The 25,919-nt window shown below is 41.5% G+C and overlaps 3 protein-coding genes across 7 annotated transcripts in view; 1 reads left to right on the forward strand and 2 right to left on the reverse strand.

The window, feature by feature from the left end:
* Nucleotides 1-17,191, forward strand: part of LOC131879150 (potassium/sodium hyperpolarization-activated cyclic nucleotide-gated channel 1-like) — a 34,133-nt gene extending 16,942 nt beyond the window's left edge. For 2 of the 4 annotated variants that reach the window (XM_059225389.1, XM_059225392.1), the window contains exons 4-14: nucleotides 765-1,278; nucleotides 4,184-4,347; nucleotides 4,620-4,771; nucleotides 5,728-5,865; nucleotides 6,615-6,737; nucleotides 8,428-8,577; nucleotides 10,102-10,320; nucleotides 11,585-11,731; nucleotides 15,029-15,146; nucleotides 15,874-16,150; nucleotides 16,251-17,191. In XM_059225389.1, coding sequence (XP_059081372.1) covers nucleotides 765-1,278; nucleotides 4,184-4,347; nucleotides 4,620-4,771; nucleotides 5,728-5,865; nucleotides 6,615-6,737; nucleotides 8,428-8,577; nucleotides 10,102-10,320; nucleotides 11,585-11,731; nucleotides 15,029-15,146; nucleotides 15,874-16,150; nucleotides 16,251-17,007 — 2,759 coding nt within the window. In that variant the 3' untranslated portion in view covers nucleotides 17,008-17,191. Of the gene's footprint in view, nucleotides 1-764; nucleotides 1,279-4,183; nucleotides 4,348-4,619; nucleotides 4,772-5,727; nucleotides 5,866-6,614; nucleotides 6,738-8,427; nucleotides 8,578-8,627; nucleotides 8,778-10,101; nucleotides 10,321-11,584; nucleotides 11,732-15,028; nucleotides 15,147-15,873; nucleotides 16,151-16,250 lie in introns of all 4 variants that reach the window. The other 2 variants (XM_059225390.1, XM_059225391.1) reach the window with 2 other exon arrangements.
* A 190-nt stretch (nucleotides 17,192-17,381) lies between these two features.
* LOC131879548 (nicotinamidase-like) lies at nucleotides 17,382-23,973 on the reverse strand. 2 transcript variants are annotated; one of them, XM_059225901.1, is made up of 9 exons: nucleotides 23,577-23,973; nucleotides 23,382-23,511; nucleotides 23,254-23,310; nucleotides 22,225-22,329; nucleotides 19,739-19,873; nucleotides 19,328-19,459; nucleotides 18,275-18,443; nucleotides 17,816-17,958; nucleotides 17,382-17,745 (listed from the first exon to the last, which is right to left on the reverse strand). In XM_059225901.1, exons 1-9 carry the CDS (start codon nucleotides 23,609-23,611, stop codon nucleotides 17,542-17,544), a joined length of 1,110 nt encoding a protein of 369 aa, XP_059081884.1. In that variant the 5' UTR covers nucleotides 23,612-23,973; the 3' UTR covers nucleotides 17,382-17,541. The 2 variants fall into 2 exon arrangements, with proteins under 2 accessions (XP_059081884.1, XP_059081883.1); XM_059225900.1 differs by lacking the exon at nucleotides 18,275-18,443 and adding an exon at nucleotides 18,961-19,129 and having other exon boundaries at nucleotides 23,577-23,935.
* A 1,388-nt stretch (nucleotides 23,974-25,361) lies between these two features.
* LOC131879545 (AP-1 complex subunit sigma-2-like) overlaps nucleotides 25,362-25,919 on the reverse strand; it is a 4,021-nt gene continuing 3,463 nt past the window's right edge. The window contains exons 3-4 of the mRNA XM_059225898.1: nucleotides 25,660-25,906; nucleotides 25,362-25,574 (exon numbers count right to left, since the gene is read on the reverse strand). Of these exons, the coding sequence (XP_059081881.1) occupies nucleotides 25,530-25,574; nucleotides 25,660-25,906 (292 nt within the window). The 3' untranslated portion in view covers nucleotides 25,362-25,529. The remainder of the gene's footprint in view (nucleotides 25,575-25,659; nucleotides 25,907-25,919) is intronic.

Genomic DNA, 25,919 nt, shown 5'->3' on the forward strand with positions numbered 1-25,919 from the left:
AGGATCAACTAGTGCAGATAAGAAGTTTTTACGGAAAATTATCAATTATGTATCAACAAAAATAAGCATAGGTTACATTTGTAACTACAAATTCTTCAAATATATGGGCGTAAATGTATATATTTTACTACTCTTGGCCTTCATTGGCACTATTTTTTTCGGTTTGTACAACGTATCAAAGGCCAAATTGTACTCGCAGACATTGGGAGCAGGCTCAACTCTCATTATCTGTGTCCTTGGTCAACTGGGTGGCCAAGTGAGAAGATCTGGGTGTATTATCAAGTCATCATGGTCGTCAAGATGGTCTTGAAAGTGTGTTCTTTGACTTCGACACCGCTCATGATGATGATGATGGTCTTCTCTAGTTCATTTACAGAATACAGAGGAGGAATGGGAGAGAAAAGCAGGGAAGACCCATTCATGTCGGTCTATCTATTCAGATGTGCCGTTACTACAAGACTCTTGAATACGTTCAACATGGAATGGGATTCGATCCCTGGGATCGTTTGTCGAGGTTGTTTTCAAACTACGTACAGTGTTTGGTATTCTCTCATGGGAGGGGGCTAGATTAGATTGGAATGCGAGGTGCAAAATTCTCGCATGCGGCCACAATTCCATGTTGCGAGGCCTACCGAGAGCTCTACCTGGGGAGGGGCATATATTTATACATGTGCTGGCATATCATGACGAATGTGTTTGTGCCATGTTCCATGGAGAACGAACAAGGAGAGCAAGGCCTAATTTTTTTGGTGCTTATGTTCCAGATCCAATCACTGATTCTCAAGGACATCATTTGTTAGAAGATTTGAATACCACCGCCTTCTCATACGCCTCCTTGCCACTCGAGCCTTGTTATCCCGGGACAACGGGTCATAATGGTCAACAAACCACCTCTTTCATGGAACACGACCAACCCCATGGCCCTTCAGACATATCCTATCCGTACAATCCAGATTCAAGTGCATTTCCACCCGGGGCAATGCCGGGCGATAATTCCACCAAGGTCCATTTTAGCTCGGAGAAGGACGACATCTCATTGTATGGCACGCCCAAAGAGGAGATGGCCCCGCCCACGGCCAGTGGTTGTTCCTCAAGGGCGATCTCGGTGTCTAGTGATACGAAGCCGGGCTGGGTTCGAAATCAGTTGCAGAACATTTTCCAACCAACGGACAATAAGTTGGCCATGAAGTTGTTTGGCTCGAAGAAGGCCTTGATCCAAGAGCGGGTCCGACAAAAGGCAGCGGGACATTGGATCATTCATCCATGTTCAAGCTTCAGGTAGGATTTGTCGTTAAACCGTACGGACCCAAACCGATGGGGAGGCCCAAAGACTCGAGGGTACCCAAACCCTACAAAGGAAAGTCACAAATCGCTTTTGGCGACTGATTACCTATATGCTTTTAAAAGATGCATATGCACTTAGTCGACAGTAACACTGTCCATGGAATGCAACACATTGGGAGGACGTAAAAACCGAAACGCATCTCAATGGCATGGTTCTTACGACCATTTGCTTTAATGCCTGTCTTGATAATGACAAATGCTCTTCAAAAAACTTTCTAAATGTAGTACAAACCATGCTTACATTGTTCTGTACGTTTGGCCACAAAAAGATTAAAGACTAGCGATGCCTTTTAAGTATCAAGCAAAATACAAACAAGGAAGGCCAGTTCTCTTCTCTATCTTTCCCTTAACAATGGAAACAAGCCGAATTCCGCAAATATCTCTCATCCTTTCGTTACAAAGCGAGCATCATGATGCTCATAGAGCTTTATTTGATGTAATCCACTTGTCATATGTCTTATCTCACCGTGGATATTTCTCCGTGTCTGTGGCAAAGAACATGTTATGGTTCACCGAACAAGCCACTCGCTTAGTTGATCATACATTATTGGCCTTTAAAGTAGGTAGCTCGAAATGGTGCAGGGAAATAAATCTCCGATTCAGTCAGTCAGTCAGTCGGTAGGCGCTTCGGCACTGCAGATTTGCCTCTGTCAGTTCGTGGTGCATTGAAGCTCGAAGCCACCTCATTTCCATTGATCAATGGCTTGATTCAATGAATGTCACGACACAGAGAATCCTTGTCTCCGGCAATCCATTCAAATTACGAGAAAAGGGCCTTCAACTCATTTTGATGGCTTTCAACTTTCAAGAAACCTTGAAGTCGTTGATAGAATCAAGCCGTGAAAAATGAATCCAAATGGGTAATGAAATCTGTGGTGGGAAGTTCCCCCCCCACCTCAAACAAATTTGGCCTTGAAGATTCTCAGTATCTTCCTTTTGGAATCCTCAGCCAGGTCTTGTTTCACTCTCTCTCGCCTTGTTCTGAGTCAGTCTGCCTCATAAGTAATTTGGGATAATCTAATCCCACCAAATTTCCTGTAGAATTGTAACAGATCTCAACTCTCATCTCATGTTCCAGTTTGGATGTAATAAGGTTTGGGCCTGTCTCATTGACAAATGCTTCTACTGGTACATTTCCATTCGGAATCGAAATGAAATGATAGGTCATCATACCCGTAGTATAGGGTCAAATGGAGGAAAATCCAAGGCCCTGCGCGGCCTTTAAAGATTTATCTACTTCCAAATTTGTTGAGGAAATGGAGACCAGAAATGACCAAAAGGGGAAACACGAAAAGGAATGGAATGGGAGGATCCATTTATGTTCCCTGTTTTTGGACGGGTGTGTCAATGGCAACGAACTCAAGTTATGTCGTAATTACAGTCCTCTCTGTAGAGAGCAGGGCCTTGTGGCAACTGATACCCTGCATGCCTTGAGAGTTGGGTATTTGGGTCCCTCAAAGGATGACTTTCGTCTTTTAGATCTTCAATGGGCTTGGAAGGCTCCTTTTTAAGCAACATCACGTGTCGGCCCAATTTTTCCAGGAATGCCCCTTCCAGCCCTTGGGCTGTCCCTTTGTCTCGACAACTCGTTGACAAAAAGAAGGTCGATGAGAGATTTGTAAGTTTCCATCGTTTTTTGGCACAAAACGTTGTGTTCTTCTCCAGAATAGAGACAAATGGTTTGCTCTCAAACCTCTTGGTCTAATTGGACCCAGGTCAGCATGTTTTCGCCTCTTTCCCTAATCGATTGGGACGTGATGCCTTAATATGGAATATTTAATGGCCTAACGGGAAGTGTGACTTGGGTTTTAAGACTTGCAAGCCTCTTAGGATGCTTTGGATTGGCCTTCAACCTTGCGCCATCGATAAACTTATCTAACCGCGAGGGAATGTTTCTAGCCCCAAAAGGTTGCGCAAATTCCAAAGAAGAACTGAATGGAGATATTCTTAATTTTGTTTGAGAAGTCTGGCGTGGAAGGTTTTTGTGTGGCCTTTTAAGGTGGTGCTGATAGTAAGAGCTTTCTTGAAGTGGAAACGTCTTTTTATCATTAAATCTGGTGCACACCAAGGAAATGGAGGCTTTGTTATTTGGCAATTGCCAAAAAGAGATTGTACACAGACCGAAGCAAAACACGCCCGTGAGCACTCAAAGTCTCACAAATCCCGTGAAATGTGTTTAGAAAGTGCTTAATTACATCAAAAATGGTGCCGAAGGCGGTCTTAAATGCAGAAAGAATCGACTAATGCTACGTAGAAAGTAAAGGCTTTGGAAAGCGTTGTTTTTTAATGGCCAATTCATATTTGTGCGAGAAGCTTCCCCCGTTTCAAGGCAAAGCATCCAATTGCCCTAGGCTCCAACATGAGGAGGACATGCAAGGCTTTTTGAAGAAAAATTTGATTTACTTACTCGGATTCCTCTTTGATATATGTTCATGAAAGACATCAGCTTCAGCATTTTATGGCTTAAGCGTTTCTCTTTTTCTGGGCATTAAAATCTAGATCAACAACACTTGAAGGACAATCACATTACGATAGTCACATGCTATGAAAACACATGGGCCAAGGTTGGCATGCTGAGGCGCCATTAAGGCGTAAAATTTGAGCCTTCCAATAGAGCGAGTTAATTGCAATCAAGCCTAACTCGAATATCTGCATGATTATTTGAAGAGTCTCCGCCAAAACCATGTGACTACCCCCACTTAAGAGTAAGAGACCTTTCTAAATGCCGCTCTGAATTGGATTTGGCAAACTTTACTTCAGAAACGGACCGTTTTGGCGGAAAGAAACGCATGCTTGAAACAAGGTGATATGAAATTTTCTTTTCCGGTACTTTTTCCAGATTTTATTGGGATCTGTGCATGCTCTTGCTTTTGGTGGCGAACCTCATCATCCTTCCAGTGGCCATTTCGTTCTTCAACGATGATCTCAGCACCCGATGGATTGCCTTTAATTGTCTTTCGGACACCATTTTCCTCATCGATATCGTTGTTAATTTTCGCACGGGTAAGTTGTTGTTGTTGCTGTTGTTGATATTCATCCGTGTGAAAATAGCCACAACTAGGACTGTGATTTCTTTAGGGGAAAGGTCATCGTGTGATATCTGATTCTAACTCAAAGGGTTTTTTATGTCTCAAACACACTCTTGAACATTCCATATTCTATTTGTTGCGCTAATCACAAACAAACTAGCCTCCGAGACATTTGTTTTTACTGATTGCTCTTGTGTTTGATGGAGATGATTTAATTAATGACCTTTCATGAACTCTAAATTTCAGGAATCATGCAACAAGACAATAGTGAGCAGGTGATCATCGATCCCAAGCTAATTGCCAAGCACTACATCAAGACCTGGTTCTTTTTGGACCTTTTGAGCTCAATTCCTTTGGACTACATATTTCTCATCTTTAACAGTATTCGTGGCACTGACGTGAGTATCTATCTACCCATTGGCTTAGGGCAAAAAACCGTTTGAAGGTGTAAAGTTCATTGGAACTAATATTTACCACCTTGGTTGGCGACGTCAGTCAGCTGCAATCGACCTTATTTTTTTACAAATGCAGTAATGCTTGGAACATCCGGTAAGACCTTTGACTCCTTGCCAAGATTCCTACCAAGATTTGGCCCTGAAAAGCATGGGTGAGCTGTAGTCAGGATATATTAAAGAGGGCCTCTGGTTTGGTGCAGTAATAAAAAGGGTAGTGATAGACTTTGCTTGCTCGGCAACATTTTATAGGGGTGTCCGTCACTTCTTGCCCTGGCATAACCCCTTATCTGGCATGTCGATATCAAATTGCCACGACGAAGATGCAAACACGACCATGAAATGGTTGATAGTGTTGGCTAAGGACCAAGGTCGTCGTGTTCCATGCTCACAGGGATCATGTTTCATAGGCGTTTGACAAAACAAAGAGCCCAATTGACCACGCTAGGTGACAGTTTTGGCCAGTATGGAGGATATTGAACCTATTCTAGAGTTTGCACGGGAATAAAAACTTAGTAGGCCGGATTCTTCTTGTGGCGAGAGCTTCCAAAATGGTCCCACCTTTTTTCATTAATCCTTCAAATAAATTCGGTCACACAAAGCCATTATTTTCGAGGCTTCGTCAAAATTGAGCGGGGGAAGAGGTGCCAACCACCATTTTTCAAACCGAAGAGAAGATTATGGCCTCAAACGGATTTTATCTTGAACCGCCTTTCCAACCCTGAATGCGAGACCGCGAACAACATTCGCCTTCCTACGAATCACTTGAAGACCAAAGAGACCTCAAAGTGAGGTCTGATCCGGCCTCCAATGAGTTAGAAGAGCTTTGTTTGTGGCTCTTATCTGGATTATCGTATTAGTAATTGACTTGGTTTAGTTCCTGTATTTACCTCTCGTTTCAGGAGTACACCGAAAGCTTCCAAATCCTTCATGCAGGAAGAGCCCTTCGAATCCTTCGCTTAGCCAAATTGTTGTCTCTCGTCAGGCTCTTGAGATTATCGCGGCTGGTCCGTTACGTGAGCCAATGGGAGGAAGTCTACGTAAGTTTTTGCCGTACTCGCTTGGCTTTCCATTTTCCCGAAATTCTTATTACCTTTAAGAGCCCATGGAGACCCAAGAATGGGAGAGTAGTTGATCAATTTGGCATATTCTATAGTTGAAAACTTTTTTATTCGCATTAAAACTCGGCCAACTTGTTCCCACTCGAAACCTTGGAGCCATGGGGATTTTCTAATCTACGCTTTTCTTCACTCTCTCCGTATGATCTCCATCATATTCGATTCATTTCTCGTGTACTTAAATCCGTGTAAAAAGTTTGAACTGGATTTGGTACCAATGACCGATTCACTGACGTAGCATCCAAATCAACCACCTCCGTCTCATGGACAACCATGTCTATACGTTTTCTGTACTGTTTCCTTTGGATGGTCTTATTTTCCTTGCACCTACTTCCTATTCTTTGACTCTCCCTGTCACACTTGTATTCTCTAAACAAGCTGACTTATATTAACCCTCTGGGCGTGCCTTGGTCTTGTTCTAAACCCACACTCACCCGGACCAAATAAATTGTGCCGGTGTTTGAATCTCCCGCCTTCTCTTAACCCGAGAACCTACCGTCCACGTGCTAGATGACGGATGTGCTCACGCCGAGTGCACGGACCCACTAGCTCACGTCATCTAAATCACTGTCAGTGTTTGTTGAGGGAGTGGGAAGATTCCTTTTTCTCAGTTCTGTGATCCTGAAGCGAATCCTAGTCCTCTGAAACAAATCCTCCTCCAATTTCCCCAGATTTTACAAACAGCACGCAAAAAGACCCGCGAACGAGTTGACCACAGCAAGATTGCGGGTGGGGACGGTGGCGAGAGGGGAGGTGGTGGCAGCTCCTCACCTAAAAACAGCTGGTTTGTTAAGGTAACCTGCAAGCAAATCCAAAACTGTCTTCTTTGATACAATAATACCATATAGCAAGAAGAAGAAGAATCTTGTCATCACTAATAACAACTGAGCAGAACCTTTGGATCTTCCTTGAATCTAACTAAGCAATCACAACAGCAACAACGTTCAAGAACACATACAATATATATCATGACAACCACAAGACACTTCCAAATTAGTGCAACCCATTTCAACTCTGTTTGTTTTGTCTTCATGACGTTTCCTTTATCACCTAGTACTACTTAGAGCCTTGGTTCACTTTCTTTTCCTGCCTTGCTATCTGGGTAGTCATCATCACCAGCTAGGAGGGATAATCAGCCCAAGCTGATTTGCTGTCTCTCCCAAATGCTGACTTATTTCTTGCCTAACCTGATCTCTCTTTCTTCAATTGTTCAAAATCTCACAACACTTCATGTGGAGTTTTGTCATTAATTTCTAGCATGAGCTTAATATACTTTCTATATAGGCAAAAGAGAAAGGCCAATTGAGGACTTGATTTGACCCCAAAACATCACGGAAACGGCACTCACACTAAAACACATCACCAGCCTTGACACAACCGTAACACTGAATGCTTTTTATGAGGGGCACACTTTTTAAGAAATATTTTTTTCTTCTTTTGGAAATGGAAAGGTGGAGCTACTTCCTTTGAAGTACAAGAGTCAAGTACCAGAAAACCTACTCCCTCCCTTCATTTGCCTTTCCATTCCTTGATAGTTGTGATGCAGTTCTCGTTATCTGTGCTACATTCCAATTGTGAATGGGTTCACATGGAAATTTGGGACTAGTTTTATTGGAAGTCAACCTAGTAGTTCCACTAACAAGAGTATTATTAACACCAGCAACAAAACCCAAAGAAAGTCTTAGTAAATGCTTGGGCTCACATGGCAAACAAAAGTCATGTGAGTGTTATCTGATCATTGAAGCATATGTTTGTGACCGACAAATATGTGAACTAAGATCATCGCAATTTCAGCTCAGATCTGGCCATGATCAACGCTTACACAAGGTGAACTTTTCGTTAACTAGTGGCTTTGGAAAGCTTGAGATTATCTGGACTGGCTTTGATGTCAAGTCCTTAATTGCGGGTGCCTCCTGAAAACAAGAGAGATAAGCTTGATAATCCTGTGATCCTGATTTTGGCCGTTGACAATGTTATAGACCTTCCATGCAAGTTGCTTTCAATCATTTGGATTGTGCATGATCCATGTGTTGAATTGCTTCAATGCATTCAATATGAGCGGTTTGCCCAAAGAGTGCACTTTCTATGCTTGGCTTTTGAGTGCAAACATACAATAATGAACTTAATCATAGGACTCTAGTACTGTACATATTCTGTATAAACCTTGTTTTGTTGGTCCATTCCTCGAACACGGAAGCTCGGGCTAGTTTGAATATTCAAGTGAATGATTAATCGCCACCAAATGGAGATTTTCGTGTCCTAGGTGTTTGCGCCAGGAATCGTTCCTCATCAAACCATGCAGTTCTAGATTTCTCCAGGAATCTGAGAAATCCCTTCCCTAAGCAAACACGGCGTTTTCGTTCCTTCTTTTCCGTTCCGAGTACAAGCATTTAAAGCCTAAGAAGAATGAGTCTCTTTTTGATCAGAAACCTCCGAGCGAACGTTCCTTAGCCGTACTAACCCAGCTATTCCCACTCCTTCTAGTTCATAAGCTCCTTGGGAGTGTTCATGCGAATCTTCAACCTTATATGTATGATGCTATTGATCGGGCATTGGTCGGGCTGCCTTCAGTTCCTTGTCCCCATGCTCCAAGGGTTTCCCTCCAACTCGTGGGTGGCCATCAATGAGCTTCAGGTGAGAGATAGTACAACCATGATTAACGTGTGCACTCATTTCTGTTCCAGTTTCTTGATGTTGCTGACGTGTTTATTCGCATCTTCAATCTCATTTGCCTTATGTTACTCATTGGTCACTGGTCTGGGTGTCTCCAGTACCTGGTCACTATGCTCCAGGACTTTCCTCATAATTCTTGGGTAGTGATTAATGAGCTACAGGTATTTTGCAACTTTTGGCATTCCATCTTCGTTGACGTTGTGACGTAAAGCAAACCAACCACCCCTGACACCCAATCTCAATCGATGTTTCCCGCCTTCATCTTCTTCATCCTCTTCGGTCACACTGACGTAGTTTGATTCACCGGCTAAGTCCTGATTGTTCAGCCAGACTTCGCCCATCATGTCTCATCTTGTTACAAACAAATCTCAATGTGCTTGGGTTCCGTGCCACGTTACTTTCCGTTCTTAGTTGCTCTGAGGTCGGAAGCATTTCTAAGCCTTTTAGTCCATAAGCTTTTCCAATCAATCCAGCAATCCGCCAACTTGAGGTGTTAGCCTGACTGACCCGAACAAAAGTTAAAGGCTTCCAATGGACCAAATAAGGTTGTAGTTTCTGCTCGTAGTCGAAACTCCTTGTACAGACCTGTAGCCTGTTGGTTCTCTGTCCTCCTCCTGACTACCATATGCGACATAATTTCTCTGTGCCTATCCTGTTCCCACATTCTTCGCGTCTTGATGTACTAGGGCGTGGGATTCGAAATCTTTGACACGATCGACAATGGAGTTTCTCTTTCGGATTTGAGAATCATCTTCAGTGTTCCTCTTTACTGTTAGGTACCAGTCTTAGGTTACGTTCCCACGAATTTGGGCTCCTTTGGGGACCACTTGAAATCTTTGCGCTCTTTGCCGATCGCTTTACCTTTTCTAAAACTGAACAAAGTTTCAACTAGCTTAATTTTACCTTGGACAAAAACCTTCTTTGTTTGATGTTCAGAACTCTCCTAAAATTAGGGGCGAATTCAATTTATTCGATGTATTTCTTGTTACACATTTTGATTGTCAAAGGTAAGGGGCGGTAAAAATCAGTTCTAAGTTGCTGTGGCGAGAAACTTTTATATTATTTGCTCTGCTATTTTGCAATTTGAAAGAGAGGCGGAAATTTAATGATTGATATTGTTTGATCGTGGTGTTCTGTGTTAACCGTAACAATTCAATTCACTCCGAAACTGTCATGAACTGATCAGATATTGTTTTCACTACCCTTATTCATCTATCTCCTTATGTCACACTTTTAATTTGTATTATATGAACAAAAAGTCTTGAATGACCCTGTTAGGAAAAAGTGGATAATACCGTGCCAAATTCAAAAAGCAAGGGCTATAATAAGACACAATTGAAACTTTCGAGCTCTCCATTTGGAGTCCATTGTTTGGCGTTCTTTGTATTCAAAAAAGATGTGGTGGCAACACAAGCTGGTGGTTTGAGACCCAAATTCTTTTCTTGGCCAAGTCCTAAAATGTACTTCTTTTCTTTCTTTTATCAGGAAGCCTATTGGCTGGAGCAATATTCTTGGGCCTTGTTCAAGGCAATGTCCCATATGTTGTGCATTGGTTACGGTCGTTTTCCGCCTCAAAGCCTGACAGATATGTGGTTGACGATGTTATCTATGATCAGTGGAGCCACGTGCTACGCCATGTTCCTGGGACATGCCACAAACTTGATCCAAAGCCTGGACTCCTCAAGGCGACAATACAGAGAAAAGGTAAGAGAGGCATGACAATGCCATGCCCCATCCATCTCTTATGAATCAATGAATTAGAACTAATCAAGGATACAGGAACATCTAAAAGAAACCATGGGGAAAGCGGTATGACATAAAATGGTTGAAATGTTAATGAATTCCGTAGAATATTTTTTCGAGCTTACTTCTCATTCGCACCTTCCAAATGCATTTTCATGGAAGGGAGAGCGCAATCACATTATTGCCCCTCTACTGTTTCGAAATTGCATTGAGAGAGTGGATTTGAGTTTCTCCATTTCTCTTAACGCTCACACTTACATTATTTGTGCGCCATACCTTAAGGAATGCCAGCACAACCCAAATTTGTTATTGAGATGGGAATAGTCGAATCAGGCGGAGGTTTGGGTTGTAAATCTTTCTTAAAGCTTTGCGCCCCTTTCAATCTGGAGAATCTATATCTTCCAGTGAAAAGTTACATCAACGAATTGGATATAAAAACCAAAGCTCATGGATACATTTAAGTTGCTTAAAGTGACCCAAAGCATAGGGAACACGATCGATCTCGAGGCGATTGAGTTATTAGTGCGATATTTGGGTAATTTAGAGACCACTCTTGTTTGACTTTAATTAGGTGTTGGCAGGGGCGATAGCGTGTCACACGAACCTTTTTCCACGGTTGACAAATTGAAAGACTGGTGGGAAAACAATGACTCTCCCTCCTGAAGAGAGGAGCTTAAAAACCGTCAATTTACCTACCTGGGATCCCATCATCAAAAGTAAAGTGAAAATCGCTTTGCGTGGGATCCTTCTGTACCAACGGAGCGTGTCTTGAGTAAGAAACCTCAGTTGATCCTAGAATAATGAACGTACGAGTTCCTGGCATGAATCACCTGCTCTGACGGAGTTCATCAACGCATATCACCGAGAGAATCTAATGGTCCGCCAGATTATGCAAAATTCCCCTATGCCTCCCAGGCTTAATGGCGTGGAATCCGCCAGATGGCTTCTTAATGTTCCAAGATGGACTAAAAAGTGGCCATCCTTTGTGCTAATTGCACTTTCGGAGTTTGTTCAATGGCGCTGACTAAATAAACACTCAAGGGAACGTACACTTCCCTGGATGCGTCCAAACTCCAGCTGTCCCTCCTAGTTCCAATTCTACGTTGCAGGATCCTGACATCTGACATTGAAGCCTGTCACTTGTTGCATCGCATTCTGAGGCCCTTGGAACGAAGATTGGGCCCAGTGACTCGATTTCAAAGCTATATATTCCTCATTATTTCAGGTGAAGCAAGTGGAGGAATACATGGCCTACAGGAAGCTTCCTCGTGACATGAGGACACGCATCACGGAGTATTTTGAACATCGCTATCAAGGAAAGTTCTTCGACGAGGAAGAGATCTTGGGCGAGCTCTCCGAGAAGCTCAAAGAAGTAAGTTAACCTCATGCTCTCACCCTGAAATGGCTGCAACGCAAACGTAACAAATTGTCCATTAACTTATTAAGTTCGTGCCACTTTATCTAATTGCCCCAAAGGTGATGGAGTAAATGGGCATCTCTTATTAAAGCCAAGCACTAAAAAAGTCAAGGTACTTTCAAATCGTATCGTTGTAGAACCTCAACCATCAAACTCGGCACAGTAAAATGGATAGAGTGTTCGTTCTATTTCTTTAACCTAAGGTTTGAACTCCGTTTTTGATGATGAAAAGGACGGATCCTTATTAGGTCGGTTATAAAAGTTTTCTTTTGTGTTCCATTCCAGTTCCTTTTTTTGTATTTGGTGGGTGCTCGTTCCAATTTGGCGTTCAGAATTAGTCTGTGCCATGAATGGCGGAGGCCAAATCCTCCAAAGCAACACAAATTGGGCACCTTTTTCAAAAAGGAAACTTGGGATAGGAGAGTGTGATAAATTGGGACGAGTTCTGCCGTGCTTTTCACTTGATTCCAAGCACTTCCTAAGTCATAAATCTTGAAGGGCAACCAGGATCTTCGCCTTTGGTGGAAGAGCTCTAGATGTACTCAGATATTTTTGAAAACTGTGGTCAACCTTATGATTTTCTTACCTTGAAGAAGAAGTTTGGAACTCGTATTCGAAACTTTGCCAGAAATGCAGATCTCCTTTGTAGACCCACGGACTTCTAGAAATATGGACTGCGAACGAGCTTCCCGGCAAATCGGCAAGCTCTTGGTCATAGCCACTGTGAGCCACTTTTCGTATTAAAGTAATAAAATAAGAAACGTAGATCTCTTCAATTAACGGTAGGTCAATTTTATATCATTGACATGCAAAGTCGATCGCTTCAAAGTTATGTTATCAAAAGCTTATGTAGCTGACCAAGAGCAGGCAGAAAATTCAAAGTTATGTAGTGTTTACTACATAACTTTGAACATGTTTCCCGAGTTCCCTAAGCATTGGTTTGGGCTCAAACTTGGCTGAGTTAATCTATTCAACAAGATCTTGTGGTCGTATCAAGTGCTTATTTGGAATAAGATGAGCGGTTTAGGAGATAGGATATTTTTGCTTCCGTTTGCAGTCCATATCTCTAGAAGTCCGTGGTAGACCCAAGACCTCAACAAGGGCTTCTCTTTGATCTCTTTGCCTTACAAGGGGAGTACGTCTCAAGCCTTTAAGAGGCAAGGCATTATTTATGTTTAATTTTCTAAGAAGGGGCTGAATTTTTAGCCGCGGGAATACATAGTTATACTGGTCAGAGAGGAATTTACACAAAACCGTCCTCAGTACGCCATACGAGACTTGGGAATCCTAGTGTTGCATTTCTCTTTCAAAGACAAGCATCATTTTGACATGGAGTTCGCCGGGGTTTTCTTGTGACCTAATGTAGCGAGTTATACTCATAACTAGAATTCGACAAAATGTGTGGTTTTCACGTCGAACAGAAATTGCAGAAGTTTGGCGATTTGATTGTGCAAAAGATCTGAACCGAGGCATTGGGATGCAAACCGGTTAGTTGAACCCTCTCGAATATTTGCTAGACATACGAACAATACTATTTGTCGGAGTCTATTAATAACGAAAAATTTAGAACTCAAACTTTGGACACTGGATATTTATTGATTATGACCCATGATTGTTCATACATTGATTGTGCTGCAGCCTGATTAGCCTTTGTAACGCTTTTTTATTGCTGGTACTTTAGATGATTCATGTCCCTTGACATGGAAAGTCGTTCCTATGGGTGTTTCAATCATATCTTCAAGGGCAATGGATTTGAAAAGAAAAGTTTTTATCAACTGAAGAGCAGCTTTCCCTCGCAATGCCAGGGGTTATTGTGATGGTTTCTTACATAGCAACTTATGCAGAACTTCCTAATTCAGATTGTCGTATAATTTTAAGCTTTCTCTTGAGAGGCTTATCTATTGATGAAGCTGAAATAATACATCAATATTTAATTTAAATTATTAAAAAGCTTTAGTTTGAGGGAGCTCCATGACCACCTTCTTTTCCTAAAAGAATAATCATTTAAGTATTCATGGTTGGCTAATGTCATTCGAAAAGGGTCGGTCCAAATTAAATTAGAATCGTCAAATTAGAATTCGTCAAAAAAAAGATTTTTGACCTACCACGAATAAGACATGTTTTCTAGATGGCAATCGTCATGGTTCATAAATGAATCATTAAATTTAGATTTAATAAAGCACTATAATTCCAACGACAACAACAGCAACATCACTAAGCGGAACAAATCATTTGTCAACGTGTTAACAAATACCATTAACATCATAGAAACGAACATTCCATTTCCAAACCAGATATCTTTTTACACTTCGGCCCATTTGCGATTATTTCTGAAAACTAAATGTTCGAAATAAACAAAGAAATTGAATGGTATCAAGAGCCAGAATTCAATTCCAGAGATTGTTCCCAAATTAGAGTTTTCATGGATATTAATTTTTGGGATTTGCATGCCAAGATCACTCATCATTTTTGCAGACCTATATCACTGAGCTGAAATATTATTTATGGAATGTCATTCATAAAATCTGGAAAGAAATCCAAGTTTTTTACAAACCATTACTTGGGTCAAAATAAATGTTGGCACATGCAGGAGTACCTTCCGTAATCAGAATTCTAAGAGGAACAATTGCAAAAGAACACTTAAGTGAAGATTCTAAAGAAAAAGGCATTTAATATACTTAAAAAGGCAAAAAATGTCATGAACTTTATTTTTATTGGTATATTCCTTTGCGACTTTTGGAATTTGAAACTATCCATCAGTTTGTTTTCAGTTACATTAATATAAGGTCATGTAACATCTGGTCATATTTGGAAATCTTTAAAATTATGTAAATGAACAAAAAATAATTTTCAAGTTTGAATTGAAATGTCCAATTCGTAGAGGATATGGCGAAATACTAGTACCAAAAATGTTCTTATGATATTTCTGATGTTTAATATACATCTAAAGACACAGCTACTTAATAGGACACTAACTTGATGTTCTTATGTACTAAATCCCATAGGTAATCTAATTTCAGAGGGGACTCATAAAGCAACTCTTTTTGAAGATACGTGTGACCCTCGCAGAATCACATGGAAAGGAGAATCCTTCATTAGCTATTTCGAATGTGGGATATGGGGAATTCCCCAAGAGGTTTTGCATTCAATCTTCTTTTCTTTTCGCTCTGGCCGGAATTGTTATTCATCTCATAAAAGATCCAGGTCCAAGAAAACTTCCATCTTAAAGTCCAACGTTTCTTCCATTTCCAGGATGTGATAAATTTCAATTGTCGATCTCTAGTGGCAGCTGTTCCATTCTTTGCCAACGCCGACCCTCAATTCGTTTCGTCAGTCGTCACCAAGCTGAAATATGAGGTCTTCCAACCAGGTACACCCTACGATTTTCTATACTTCCACATAACCATACACCTCTTCATAGTCTCTTAAAGAACAACCAAGTCTTAACATCTCGCCCAAACTGTCGATGTTATTGGAGCAAAAATATGTTACAAAATTACAATTTGTTATCACTCAATCACAGAATCACTCTTAAAAAGTGAATTAAAACGTAATTTATAAAACGCAAATTGATTGAAATGCTGTACCAGAAGAAAAAATAGTTGCCGGTTTCTTAGTCGTCCCTGGTTATTTGGATGAATACTGGATGGAGGAATAAAGAATAGCTCTTTTTCTATCCTAACTTGAAAGAGTTTCCCCAAACTTTTCATTGAATTTGACTTTCCCGCTTTTGCTTTCATGCCCTGTAAGCAAAGTTTTGTCATCAGAGGAAAAAGGGCAAAATCTAATTTTAGGTTCAATTGCAATTTTTGGAAATCATATTCCGTCGTTGCTCACATTAAGCCATTACGGTCGAACAAGGAAGTACCGGTTCCTTGTAGAGAGCTGAATGAATAGTAAGGGGCCTTCGAAAAAGTTTCCAATTAAATTTGAGTCTCTTCCAGCACGAAACTTTTTTGGCACTCTAGAGAAGTTTTGTCCTTCACAGCTTTTAAACAATCATGGACTTGAAAGGAAAAAAGGGACTTCTAACGTCTAGACACCTTTTTGACAAAGACAGCCTTTACTCATCTTAACGGTTTGGTTCTCTGTTCTAGGTGATATCATCATTAAAGAGGGCACTATTGGCACGAAGATGTACTTTATCCAAGAGGGAATCGTGGATATTGTCATGTCTCACGGAGAGGTGGCGACCAGCTTGAGTGACGGCTCATATTTCGGGGAAATTTGTTTGTTAACGAATGCACGCAGGGTGGCCAGTGTGAGAGCTGAGACCTACTGTAATGTTTTCTCGTTATCGGTGAACCATTTCAATGCGGTGTTGGATATGTATCCACTCATGCGGAAAACTATGGAGACTGTAGCGGCCGAGAGGTAAGGCAACCTTAATGACGTTGTTATGACTTTGCTTGGGCAAAAGCAAGGAAATTGAACACGCCTAACCAAGGTTTCCCTTCGGCTCATTTTCTTGCAGGTTGAATAAGATTGGGAAGCAGAATCCAAATCTCGGATCGAGTACAGAAAATGGGGATGATGATGACAACACACCGGACATGACAGCCATTGTGTCAGCTTTGGCTAATCAACAATCCGAAGATGACGAGTCGATCATTTCCCATTGCGGCTCCCTCGAATCGCTTGATACCCAATACATCCCCAAGGACCTTCAAAATCTTAGCCGAATGTTTATTCAAGCAAACCTTTTGCCGAGACCCCGATCATTTTCCAATATGTCTCATGAGAATCATGATCATGAGAGCTCTAGTCACACCCCATTTAGCCGCTTTCGTGCCTCCTTCCACAAGTCGGACACCCGTTTGTTCCCTCCAAGAAATCGCTCTCCGCCCTCCTCTACGCCACGTGCGGGCAAATCGGGCAATAGCCCACCGCATCATCACCACCATCACCATCGTCACCATGGTCATGGGCACGGGCACGGACACGGATACAACAATCGTCGCAGCTCAGGCAATGGACACACACTTGTCCCCGGCGCCTTGCCGGGCTTTTTGGCTCCCCCTCTACTTCCGATCCTGGCCGTGGAGTCCTCTGGCAAATACACACCGAAACCCGAAACTCGATATCGGTCATCGACGGCCCCATCGGGCAACTTGCCTGCAAAAGATTCAAAGAAAGGAAGTCCTCGGTCCCGAGGAGGCCCAAACACGTCCCCATCAACAGCTCAAGCTGAACAATCAAGTTCGTCCCAAGATCACACGAAGTCTGAGTGATCATAATTTTAGCCCTCACTCGTGAATGAAGTGAACCCGCATCGCCTAATTAGTACAGAACCAAGCGACAATAAAGCATCAAAAAGAACCCTTTGCAATGATACTTGACATACAAACCAATTCCGTAGTACAGATGTAGCCCAATATATGAAATATATATCAAGTTATTATGGTCCCCCCCCCATCCGTCCTATTTGCATGATTGCCTGAGCAGGTGTTGTTTTAGTTTTCAAATTAAAAGAAAGAATCTGAAATTGCCGTGTAGTCTAAGAGGCAGGGTGAACAAGGCAAAAAAATCTCCCTTGGTGTCATGGGCTTAAAAACCTTTAGTGCTAGAAGTCAACCTAAGCGAATGCCGGATATCAACCTCCAAATTCAGGACAGCGGTGAAACTTTATTCTAATCTTCGAACAACTTTGTTGCAGGTTCCAAAACTCGTTTCGTTCTAAAGGAACCGAAGTAAAGCACATAAAAAAGAGAACATACATTCTTTCTGGAATCTCGAAGGGAGAAGGTGTCGTTGTTTTTCGTTTTTCAAGCATTGGCGGCCACAACTGTGTTTGAGTTGGTCAAACTCTGGCTAGCGGGATCGCTCCCTTGAGTCTCATTTTCATCCTTGACCGGGTTATATCGGCTGTTTCGGTTTTTAGGCGGATAAAGAATGTTCTTTCGACATTGGATTGCCCAGGCGTACCCCAATTCCAGGCGGCGATCTCGGCCTTGGACCAAAGCCTTGACCTAGAACATAAGTTGGATAATTGACAATGACAATAGCTGGCTGTGGGATATCGTCGGTTTCTTTTGCAACCTCTGAGGAATTGACAACCAAACCGTGGTCCTCAATGATCTGGGCCTTGGCTTCGTTAATGGCCTCCATATCAATCCCACGACTACAATCGTCGATCAAAATGGTCCGGAATCCAAGTTCTTGGGCGTGGAATGCCGTGGAGGCTAAAAGACGTCTGAATCATGAACATTCATAGAATGTTTTAGCAACTGTGCTATTTGAACGTAGAGTATTTTAGATAGGACTCGTTGATCTAGTTAAGTGTGTTTAATACATTCGTGTAGATTATGGTCACCCTTATTCCTTCAAACAAACAAACTGGTTAAACTTGGACAGCAGAGAGAAGATCAAACTTGGATGTAAAACTGTACATGATTTTTAATTGTACACCATTTCTTGCGAATGCAAGATCAGAAATGATATTTGTCAAAAGTAGCGGAAAAGGTTTGGGAAGTTCTGTTTGCAGCTCTGCCAACCTACCCACGCAAACGTCTGTGGCTAAGCCACACACGTACACGTCCATGACTTCCCGCTTGAAGAGCTCACTCTTGAGCTTAGTTTCGTGTTGCTTTAAATTGTCGTAAAATGTTGAGTAGGATTCTACAAAACTGTCCAAGCCCTTGTACACAAAGATACTACCCTTGGGAACCTGGAATGAAAGCGAAACGTCTCCTCAATGGTCATCGTCAGTCGTGCCGCAAAGAGACATGTTTAAGATGTTGTAAGTGATGGTTGGGTTGTTGTTGTGGTGTTGGTGGTGTTGGTAGTGTTGGTAGCATTAGTATTAATATTGGTGGTGGCGGTGTTTTGCTTAATTGTATCGTTCATTAGACGCTAAGTACGTTAAAGCTTCATTTCTAATAGGTCTTGACATGGGAGCATGGGAGGAAAAAATAGCAGCCCATCAAAGCAGTTTGAACTAGGCTACACGTTAACGAAGAGTGGCTTCTGGAGAAGCATCCTTCAATAAATTGCCAAGGGCAGAGAGGCCGACCAGAAGCCACTTCGAAAACATTTGGATGGATGCTTCATTCTAGGGGCAGGAGTCTCGTCTTCTCAATCAGTCGTGGTTAAACATTGACATGGATGGAAACTAATCGAATTGGACGGGATCACGTGGAACACGGACGGATAAGGAATATACCATGGGCTCGGAAGCCACTCACCAACACAAACATCATACGCAATTCCACAGACGTAGCAATCGGTCACGTCCAAACTCCTAAGGAAGCTTTCCATCTCGGTAAACCCGAGTTTTTTGTTGTCAAAAAACGCGGAGTACGAGTCAATGTTGGAGTTGATCCCCTTGTGAATCACTCTGGTCTCCTTCGGAACCTATTTTCAATCGAGTTTTAATCTTGTTCAAGTGACGTTAACGTTCATTCTCACACTCGATGCAAAACGCATGAGAGTGCTCGCCAAAACTCTCCTAGTCCCTTCGGAGCGGATCCAAAGTGTGATGGATATTGGTTTGAATTTGCCGCCATAGTTTTATCCCCCCGGCCCCCGCAACTTATTTTAGTGGCTTCTCACCTTGAGATCCTTGTGAAATTCTGCTCCCCAACTGTTTTGAACACAATGGCGAGGCCATAAGCGTTGTTCAGTCATTGGAGGACCTTCAAAGACCACGGTATCCATTTCCTTAACCCTGGATGGATCTTGGATCTGAAAACAGTTGCAAATCAAATTCTTGCAGACCCAAAATATTTATCCAGCACTAGCTGAAAATTATTTCCAAAAAATGGTTGGCAATCCTTGATTGGAATTGTGTACAATTGAGAGTGAGTCAATGAAAAGTTAGGGAATGTAAAGCTGGTCCCAGGAAATTTGATTTCAACAGGCTCGTCTTCTTGCTTTCAGATTCGATAGAAGACACTCTTGGGAAGTGAAACAGATAGAACCTCATTCTGTTGCTTGATATTTTGTTCGAAATTCTGCCTTTACCTTGCTTGAGGCGTGGAATTTTCTCAAATGCACATTATCCACAAACGAAAGATGATCTGCTGGGTGCCAATCTAGACTGTAAGCGTACACGTTGAACGGAACAGTCTCCACGAGTTTGTTTATGGCTGGAACAACCTGCAATCATTCCGATATGTTTAAAGCTCGAGTTAATTTGGCAATTATCAAGGGACTCGAATCAAGACTAAGTTAATAATGTTTCAGTGCCGTACACCATTCTCATATTCCATTTTCTAATGCTCAATTACTCTTTCCCTTCCCTCTCCCCCCCCGCCTCTAGAGAACATAATTGCACCACCAAATTGGATTATTTAATTCCATTTTTATTCATTTGTTCGCCCTTTGCTTTTATCTTCATTTTATCTTTTTCTTTATGAAGCATTCAAACACGACCAGGCCCTATTTTTGTCAAATCTAGCGAAGGTAGTAGACAGTAATACCTGATTTCAATGCGCTTTACCTTGAAACTCTTCCCTCCTCTCTAGAAGCAATAGTCTTTCAAATGGATGACAATGGACACACTCTATGTTGTCCCTTCGGAGCGTCTTAGGTTCCGCCTGTTCCATCCAATTTGGAATACGAAAGATTGCTTACGTTTGATCAATATGCAAGACTGTGAATTGAAGGTCTTATTTTACGACGCCAACAATGGTTCTCGTGACCCTACGTACTTAGTTTTGTGGTCTCAAAAGTTCTTGACAATGCGCCCATAGGTTTCGAAATTGTGGAAGAAGTTTAAAGTAAAGGGTCATCAAGGTCACAACTTACTTTGATCCTTTCATTCGATTATCATTTTAGACCTCAAACTACAAGAACAACATGGCTCGGGGTTCGTGACAAGAAACGCGATTTGAAGCTGGGTTCAATTTATCATAACAAATCAAACCGTGTGCTTTGTTATTAGGCCCTAAAAACGGTTCCACACGTAGGGACCTCTTGTGTTATGGTTAATGTAGTGTAAACCATTTACCGTCATTCGGAGAATATTTACACGGTATTTAGGGGGCCTCCTACATTAAAAAGAAATCCGAACTTTTACGAATGAACAAGTTTCAGGGCGAAGACATGGATTTTTACAAATCTTATAACATGTATTTCAACCATATCACACATTCCACGCCTGACTGTTTTTTGTCCAATGCTTGTGTTGTAAATTGTATTTGGGTCTGCCTAAAATTTTAGTAATTCACGAGGCGGGCTGACCAAACATGACGGATTGTTTTCCTCTAAATCTTGTTTCCTCGTCCTTTGCTAAGTCAATCTTGAAAGAAATATTTTTTTGAAATAAATGAAGCAAGAAATCATTCTGATTTCTTTTAGTAGGAATTATAATAAAAAAGACTAAAATAGCTTTCAAGAAGTATTTGAGTGTAGAAATAATGACTAAAATCGCGATATGGACCACTCAAAATACAGATTAAGTGTTTAAAATTACTGACATATTAGTACTGCTACAGATGATATGGTTGCTAATTTTGACTTTATTATAAATGTCAAAATTGGAAATTCCCGATGAAAGTAGAAAGCAAATATCGATTCGAAAGAAATGACGGGCTTTATTTTTAAATGACTTCACTCGTTTATTTTTTTCTACCTTCGAGAGGTTGGTTAGCAAGACTTTTTTCAAATTAAGCAAAACTAATGATAAAAGAGGAAACGTGATTACAATCAATTCAAAATCACTGCATAATATGTCTTCTTACATCGTTGGTTGGCGACAATGAGCAAATTTAGACAAATAATTACGCAACAACCAAAAATATGAGACGAAAACACAAGATACCAATTTCCAGGTGATTAATGGTTTCTAACGAATATCAAGAAGGCTAACTTCCTTCACATAATTGTAATATGTTTTCGTCAATTATTCAATTCTATGATTTTCCAATGAAACGGAAGCCCTAGTATTTTTTAGACTTATTTGGTTCACACAATGGTACGTATCAGAGGTGGGTGAGTATTTTGTCTTTTATATCTAGGTATGAAACGAGAAAACAGGTGGAATTGTTTACTTGAATTAAACATGTCAACTTTATCAAAAGTTTTCTAATTCAAAGCCTTTTTAAGTGGAAGGTAGAATGTCATTGATCAGTCAAATTACTCTCCTCTTTGTTCGTAGTCCCTGAAAAGGACAAACGAGCACAAATAGGAAGGCCTTGGGTGAGTAATCGGCCTCACTGACATAATTCCAAATTGGAGGGTTCAACACCAGGCACGCCCCCTCGGCAACAAAACAAAAGTGACAAAACAAACCCGAGCCTGCGTTTTTTCTTTTGCAGCTTTGAAGCTTTCTTACTGCACGGAAAAAGAAGCCGAGCTTCAAGCGAAAGCGAAAAATATCATGGATTTAAGTTCAGCATGAAAGACCTTTTGTTATAATCGTAGTTGTTGTGAAAGAAAAGAAAAAAATGACATTGGTAATTTCATAGAAAAATCATGCTTTCATAGTACAACCGGTACAATCTTACCTCCTCGCCGTTATGCCCAGCTGAGCATTTGGAGATTGACAAGCTTCCAGAAATGAAATCATTCTGGACGTCCACAACGATGAAGGCAGAGACGGGCCTCACGATCTAAAGCAGGGGTTCCAAGCAAAGATCAAGGTCAAAGGAGAGGCATACTTGAAAAATCCTCACTTAATGCAAGGGAATATCGTTTACCTTCACAAGGGACTAATAATTGTTCATAAAATGAAAAACTGCAGATTTGACATTAAGGTATAATAATCTTGAATTTCACTCTTGCCCTCATGACAAATGTAACATTGAAAACACCCTTTGATCCCTATCATTTTTTGAGAACTCCTTACCTCTACGGGGAATGTAAGACGAGAAACTGATTTGTTTGTCTTAATTTTCTATGCCTATAACATATCTGATCCACCAACGAATTAGAGTTGTCCGATCTGGCTAGCCCTTGAGTAAAGGGTTGATCAAGAAAATTGTCCTGGGGCCTGTTTTTTTAAGCTCGTACCTCTGAGTTAGGGGCTTGAACATTAACCGGTTTGAAAATACACTGGCCTAACTGGTGAGTAGATGTGCAATTTGGGTAACGTCCAAGACTTAACTCAGAGGTACGTTGCTTTTAAAAACTCGCCTCTAGTCTAACTTAAAGGATGCATCTGGATCAACACCTATGGATTCCCTGTGAATATTTGAAGGGAGCAAATTGTACAATGATGGAGCCTGAGAAAGAAAAGAGGTGTCATTGCGCCATTTTATTTGGCAAGTAGATCCCAGCAAAAACAACAACATCAATTCTTGTCTTTTTCCGATCCTTTGGACCAAACATGGTGACGATTCTGTTGAGATTGATATATCGCTTATCCCAACCCATATGTTTCGCTTTGAAAATGAATTGGGAATGATCCCACCCAAACCGTTATTGTAAATTCTGGCCATTGCTATACAGGTCAAAATTGAGACCGGGAAAAGGCGGTTTGCTTAGTTTCGAACGGATACAGAGATATTTTCCTCCATAACTCCCTTATTGCCTACCTTTTTGACCCAATTGTTCCAGCAGTAGGCGAACTCGGCTTTACTCATGGATCCATCCTGGAACATTTGCTCTTTGAATAATGACCCATTGACGTGGCCACTGAAATGGAATTGGTTGTGGCTCTTACCCCAGATTGGTTGAAAATCATGAATAGCTCATTACACATGTAGGCATCAATCGGATACGGCTTGCCTTTTTCATTGCGAAACAATGACTTGAGGAGTTCCGTGAATTCATTGATGTTGAGAGATAAGTCCCTGCAAGAAATTGCAAATCGGTTCTCAAGTTCTCCGATGAGGACATATGGCCTCAGAAAACTTACTCGTCCTTGTCAAATGCTTTGAAGCAAGCGTCCATGGCCTTTGAATGGAACTCTTATTGTATGGAAGGTACGTGGGTGAATCAGCCTTTGGTAGTACGTGGCAAGATGGAAAAAGCGCTTGAAAGTGTGAGAAATCCCGATCCACTTCCTTCAATGAGGTCTGACCAAATGGAACTGATTTGAGCTGAATGTTGGCTAGCTGGATGTTGCGGTGAGTCAAATCAGAGTGAGGGAAAATAATAGAGCCTTTGACAAAGACCAGACCCTCCTAAGAACACGAACAGTCCGTAGTTCATCTTGCCTACGTCATTCGCCGTTCTTAGAACACTTTTGGGAGAGAAGCGACACTCCTTCCGCAAAAAGATGAACTTTTCATAACCACCTGATGGGATCAATAAAAAATAGGAACTAGCCATGATCCAAGTGAAACTTATGTGCACGTAGTTTAAAACAAAGAGAAGGACTAGAATGCCATCCCCAAAGAGTTGATAGGTTGTGATTTGTCTTCCAATACTGAGAATCAAAAGGGTGAGTTTGATACAGGGATCTTACCACTTTGTAAGCCGGGATAAAGCCTTATTGGAAATTCGAAATGAGACCCTGAGTAGGGAGAACGAACACGAGATTTTTCTTTCAAAATTTGCAAATGTGGATGCAAAAGCAAAATACGTAAGGCTTGGAAACCAATAACCCAAATAACCCCCCCCCCCAAAAAAAAAAAAAGTTGCTGCTTTTGGTCTTCAACACAAAACCAATGTTGATTGAATGCTTTGAGCAAGAACTGTGAGCACAATTTCGCTCGACTACAATGCGAATAAACTTGTGAATCAACAATTTAAGCCCGTTTGAATCATTTGAAATTCATTTTGCACTAATACCGAAACATGCGCTTCTCTTGAAATGGCTCTCTGTATGCACTGCGCTGTGGTAATCTGTGTCCATGTGAAAAGCAGTTCCAAGCCCGTTCTTATGGGCCTCTTTCTCTCTCTCTCTCATCAAGCTTACTTGACTCTATTTTTCCGCCTGTCGTTCAAAATGCTTCCAGTACTTTGGATACACACTACTTTCACTTCAAAACGATCGAGGAAGGGAAAGTAGTTCACACGTAATGCCTTAATGAAAATGCCCCTGAAAATCGCACCTGACTGACTGAACGTAAGTACGAGCTGAGAAGAGGGGTTGGGCTCTTTTTGGGAGATCCCAGAGTGAATTTGAAACAGTTTGAAAACACATTCAAGGCTCACGTTTAACTTAAAATGCATTCCCAGAAAGCAAACGCTTACTTGTAGGCAACGATACGGTTGCAACTCAGGACTTTTTCGGAACACGGAACTTGGACCAGTACAACGATAATGGCCTGCGGCAAAATGACGGAAAGTTGGTACAGCAATAAGCGAATTTCCTTACAAACTTGGGACATGATAGTGCTCTGTAAACCGAGTTCATTCTATTGTTTGTGGAACTGTGCTGAGTCAGTTGAGACGCTTTGCATTCATCTCTTGGCTTGTACTTTTTTCCTATTAGCTCTTTTCCAAGGACAATCATGCCATCATCATCATCATCATCATTTTTCACGCATGTTGACAGGGGAGTCTTTTCTCAAGATCAGGTCATTGGCTGGGGCGACGCACTTTCTTGGGCCAATTTCGGGTGGCTTCGATCAAACAACAAAGGTGAGGCAACATGAGAGTCGAGGGTGACCTATCATGATCAGTCTGTGTTTGTATGAATATCAATTCTAGTTCCGTTCGACGCGCAAAAGCAAAAAATAACACAAGTCAGCGGTCTTGGGAGACCGGGAGTAATTATTTTGCGGCTTATGACTTGGATCACACGCATGAACAGGGTAAATGCTTTGATAGTCGGAAATAAACTCTTTTGCAACGGGGCAAGTCAAATTGATATGGCAGGGCGAGAGAATATATTTATGAAAAAGCTTTTAGGTTCCACTCATCACCCCAAACCGGCGTCTTCGAAAAAGCCTTGCGGTGTCTCCTCCTGAAACGGAAAGTATAAAGAGGACCATAATTAGTTCAATGACACGAGTAGTAATGGGGTTGTAAGGGAGGGCTCCTGGAATTACCTCTTGAAGCAGATCCTGCGCCGCAATTGCTTTTAGCACGTTCTTTTTGGAAGTCTCTTGGAGCTCGCCGCCCAACAACAACTCGTCTAACATGAAGTAAGCTTTTTCAAAGTTGAAAATGATGTCCAGTTCGCACACACTGCCAAAATATTTATCCAGCAGCTCCACGTAACGATGAATGATTTCCAGCGCTATCAATTCATTGTCACTCTGCTCGACAGCACAACAGAAATACAGGCTAGCATATCTGAAATCAAAAT

This window comes from Tigriopus californicus, chromosome 4 (assembly GCF_007210705.1).
Source record: "Tigriopus californicus strain San Diego chromosome 4, Tcal_SD_v2.1, whole genome shotgun sequence".
NCBI classification, from domain to species: Eukaryota; Metazoa; Arthropoda; class Copepoda; order Harpacticoida; family Harpacticidae; genus Tigriopus; species Tigriopus californicus.

Excerpts from the sequence above, each read along its gene's own strand:
- LOC131879548 (XM_059225901.1), bottom strand. The coding sequence starts at position 23,611 with ATGGACGCTTGCTTCAAAGCATTTGACAAGGACGA. Across the intron at positions 23,311-23,381 it reads TGATTTTCAACCAATCTGGG|GATGGATCCATGAGTAAAGC; the intron begins GTAAGAGCCACA and ends CAAATGTTCCAG. Across the intron at positions 17,746-17,815 it reads TGGTTGTCAATTCCTCAGAG|GTCAAGGCTTTGGTCCAAGG; the intron begins GTTGCAAAAGAA and ends CTTATGTTCTAG.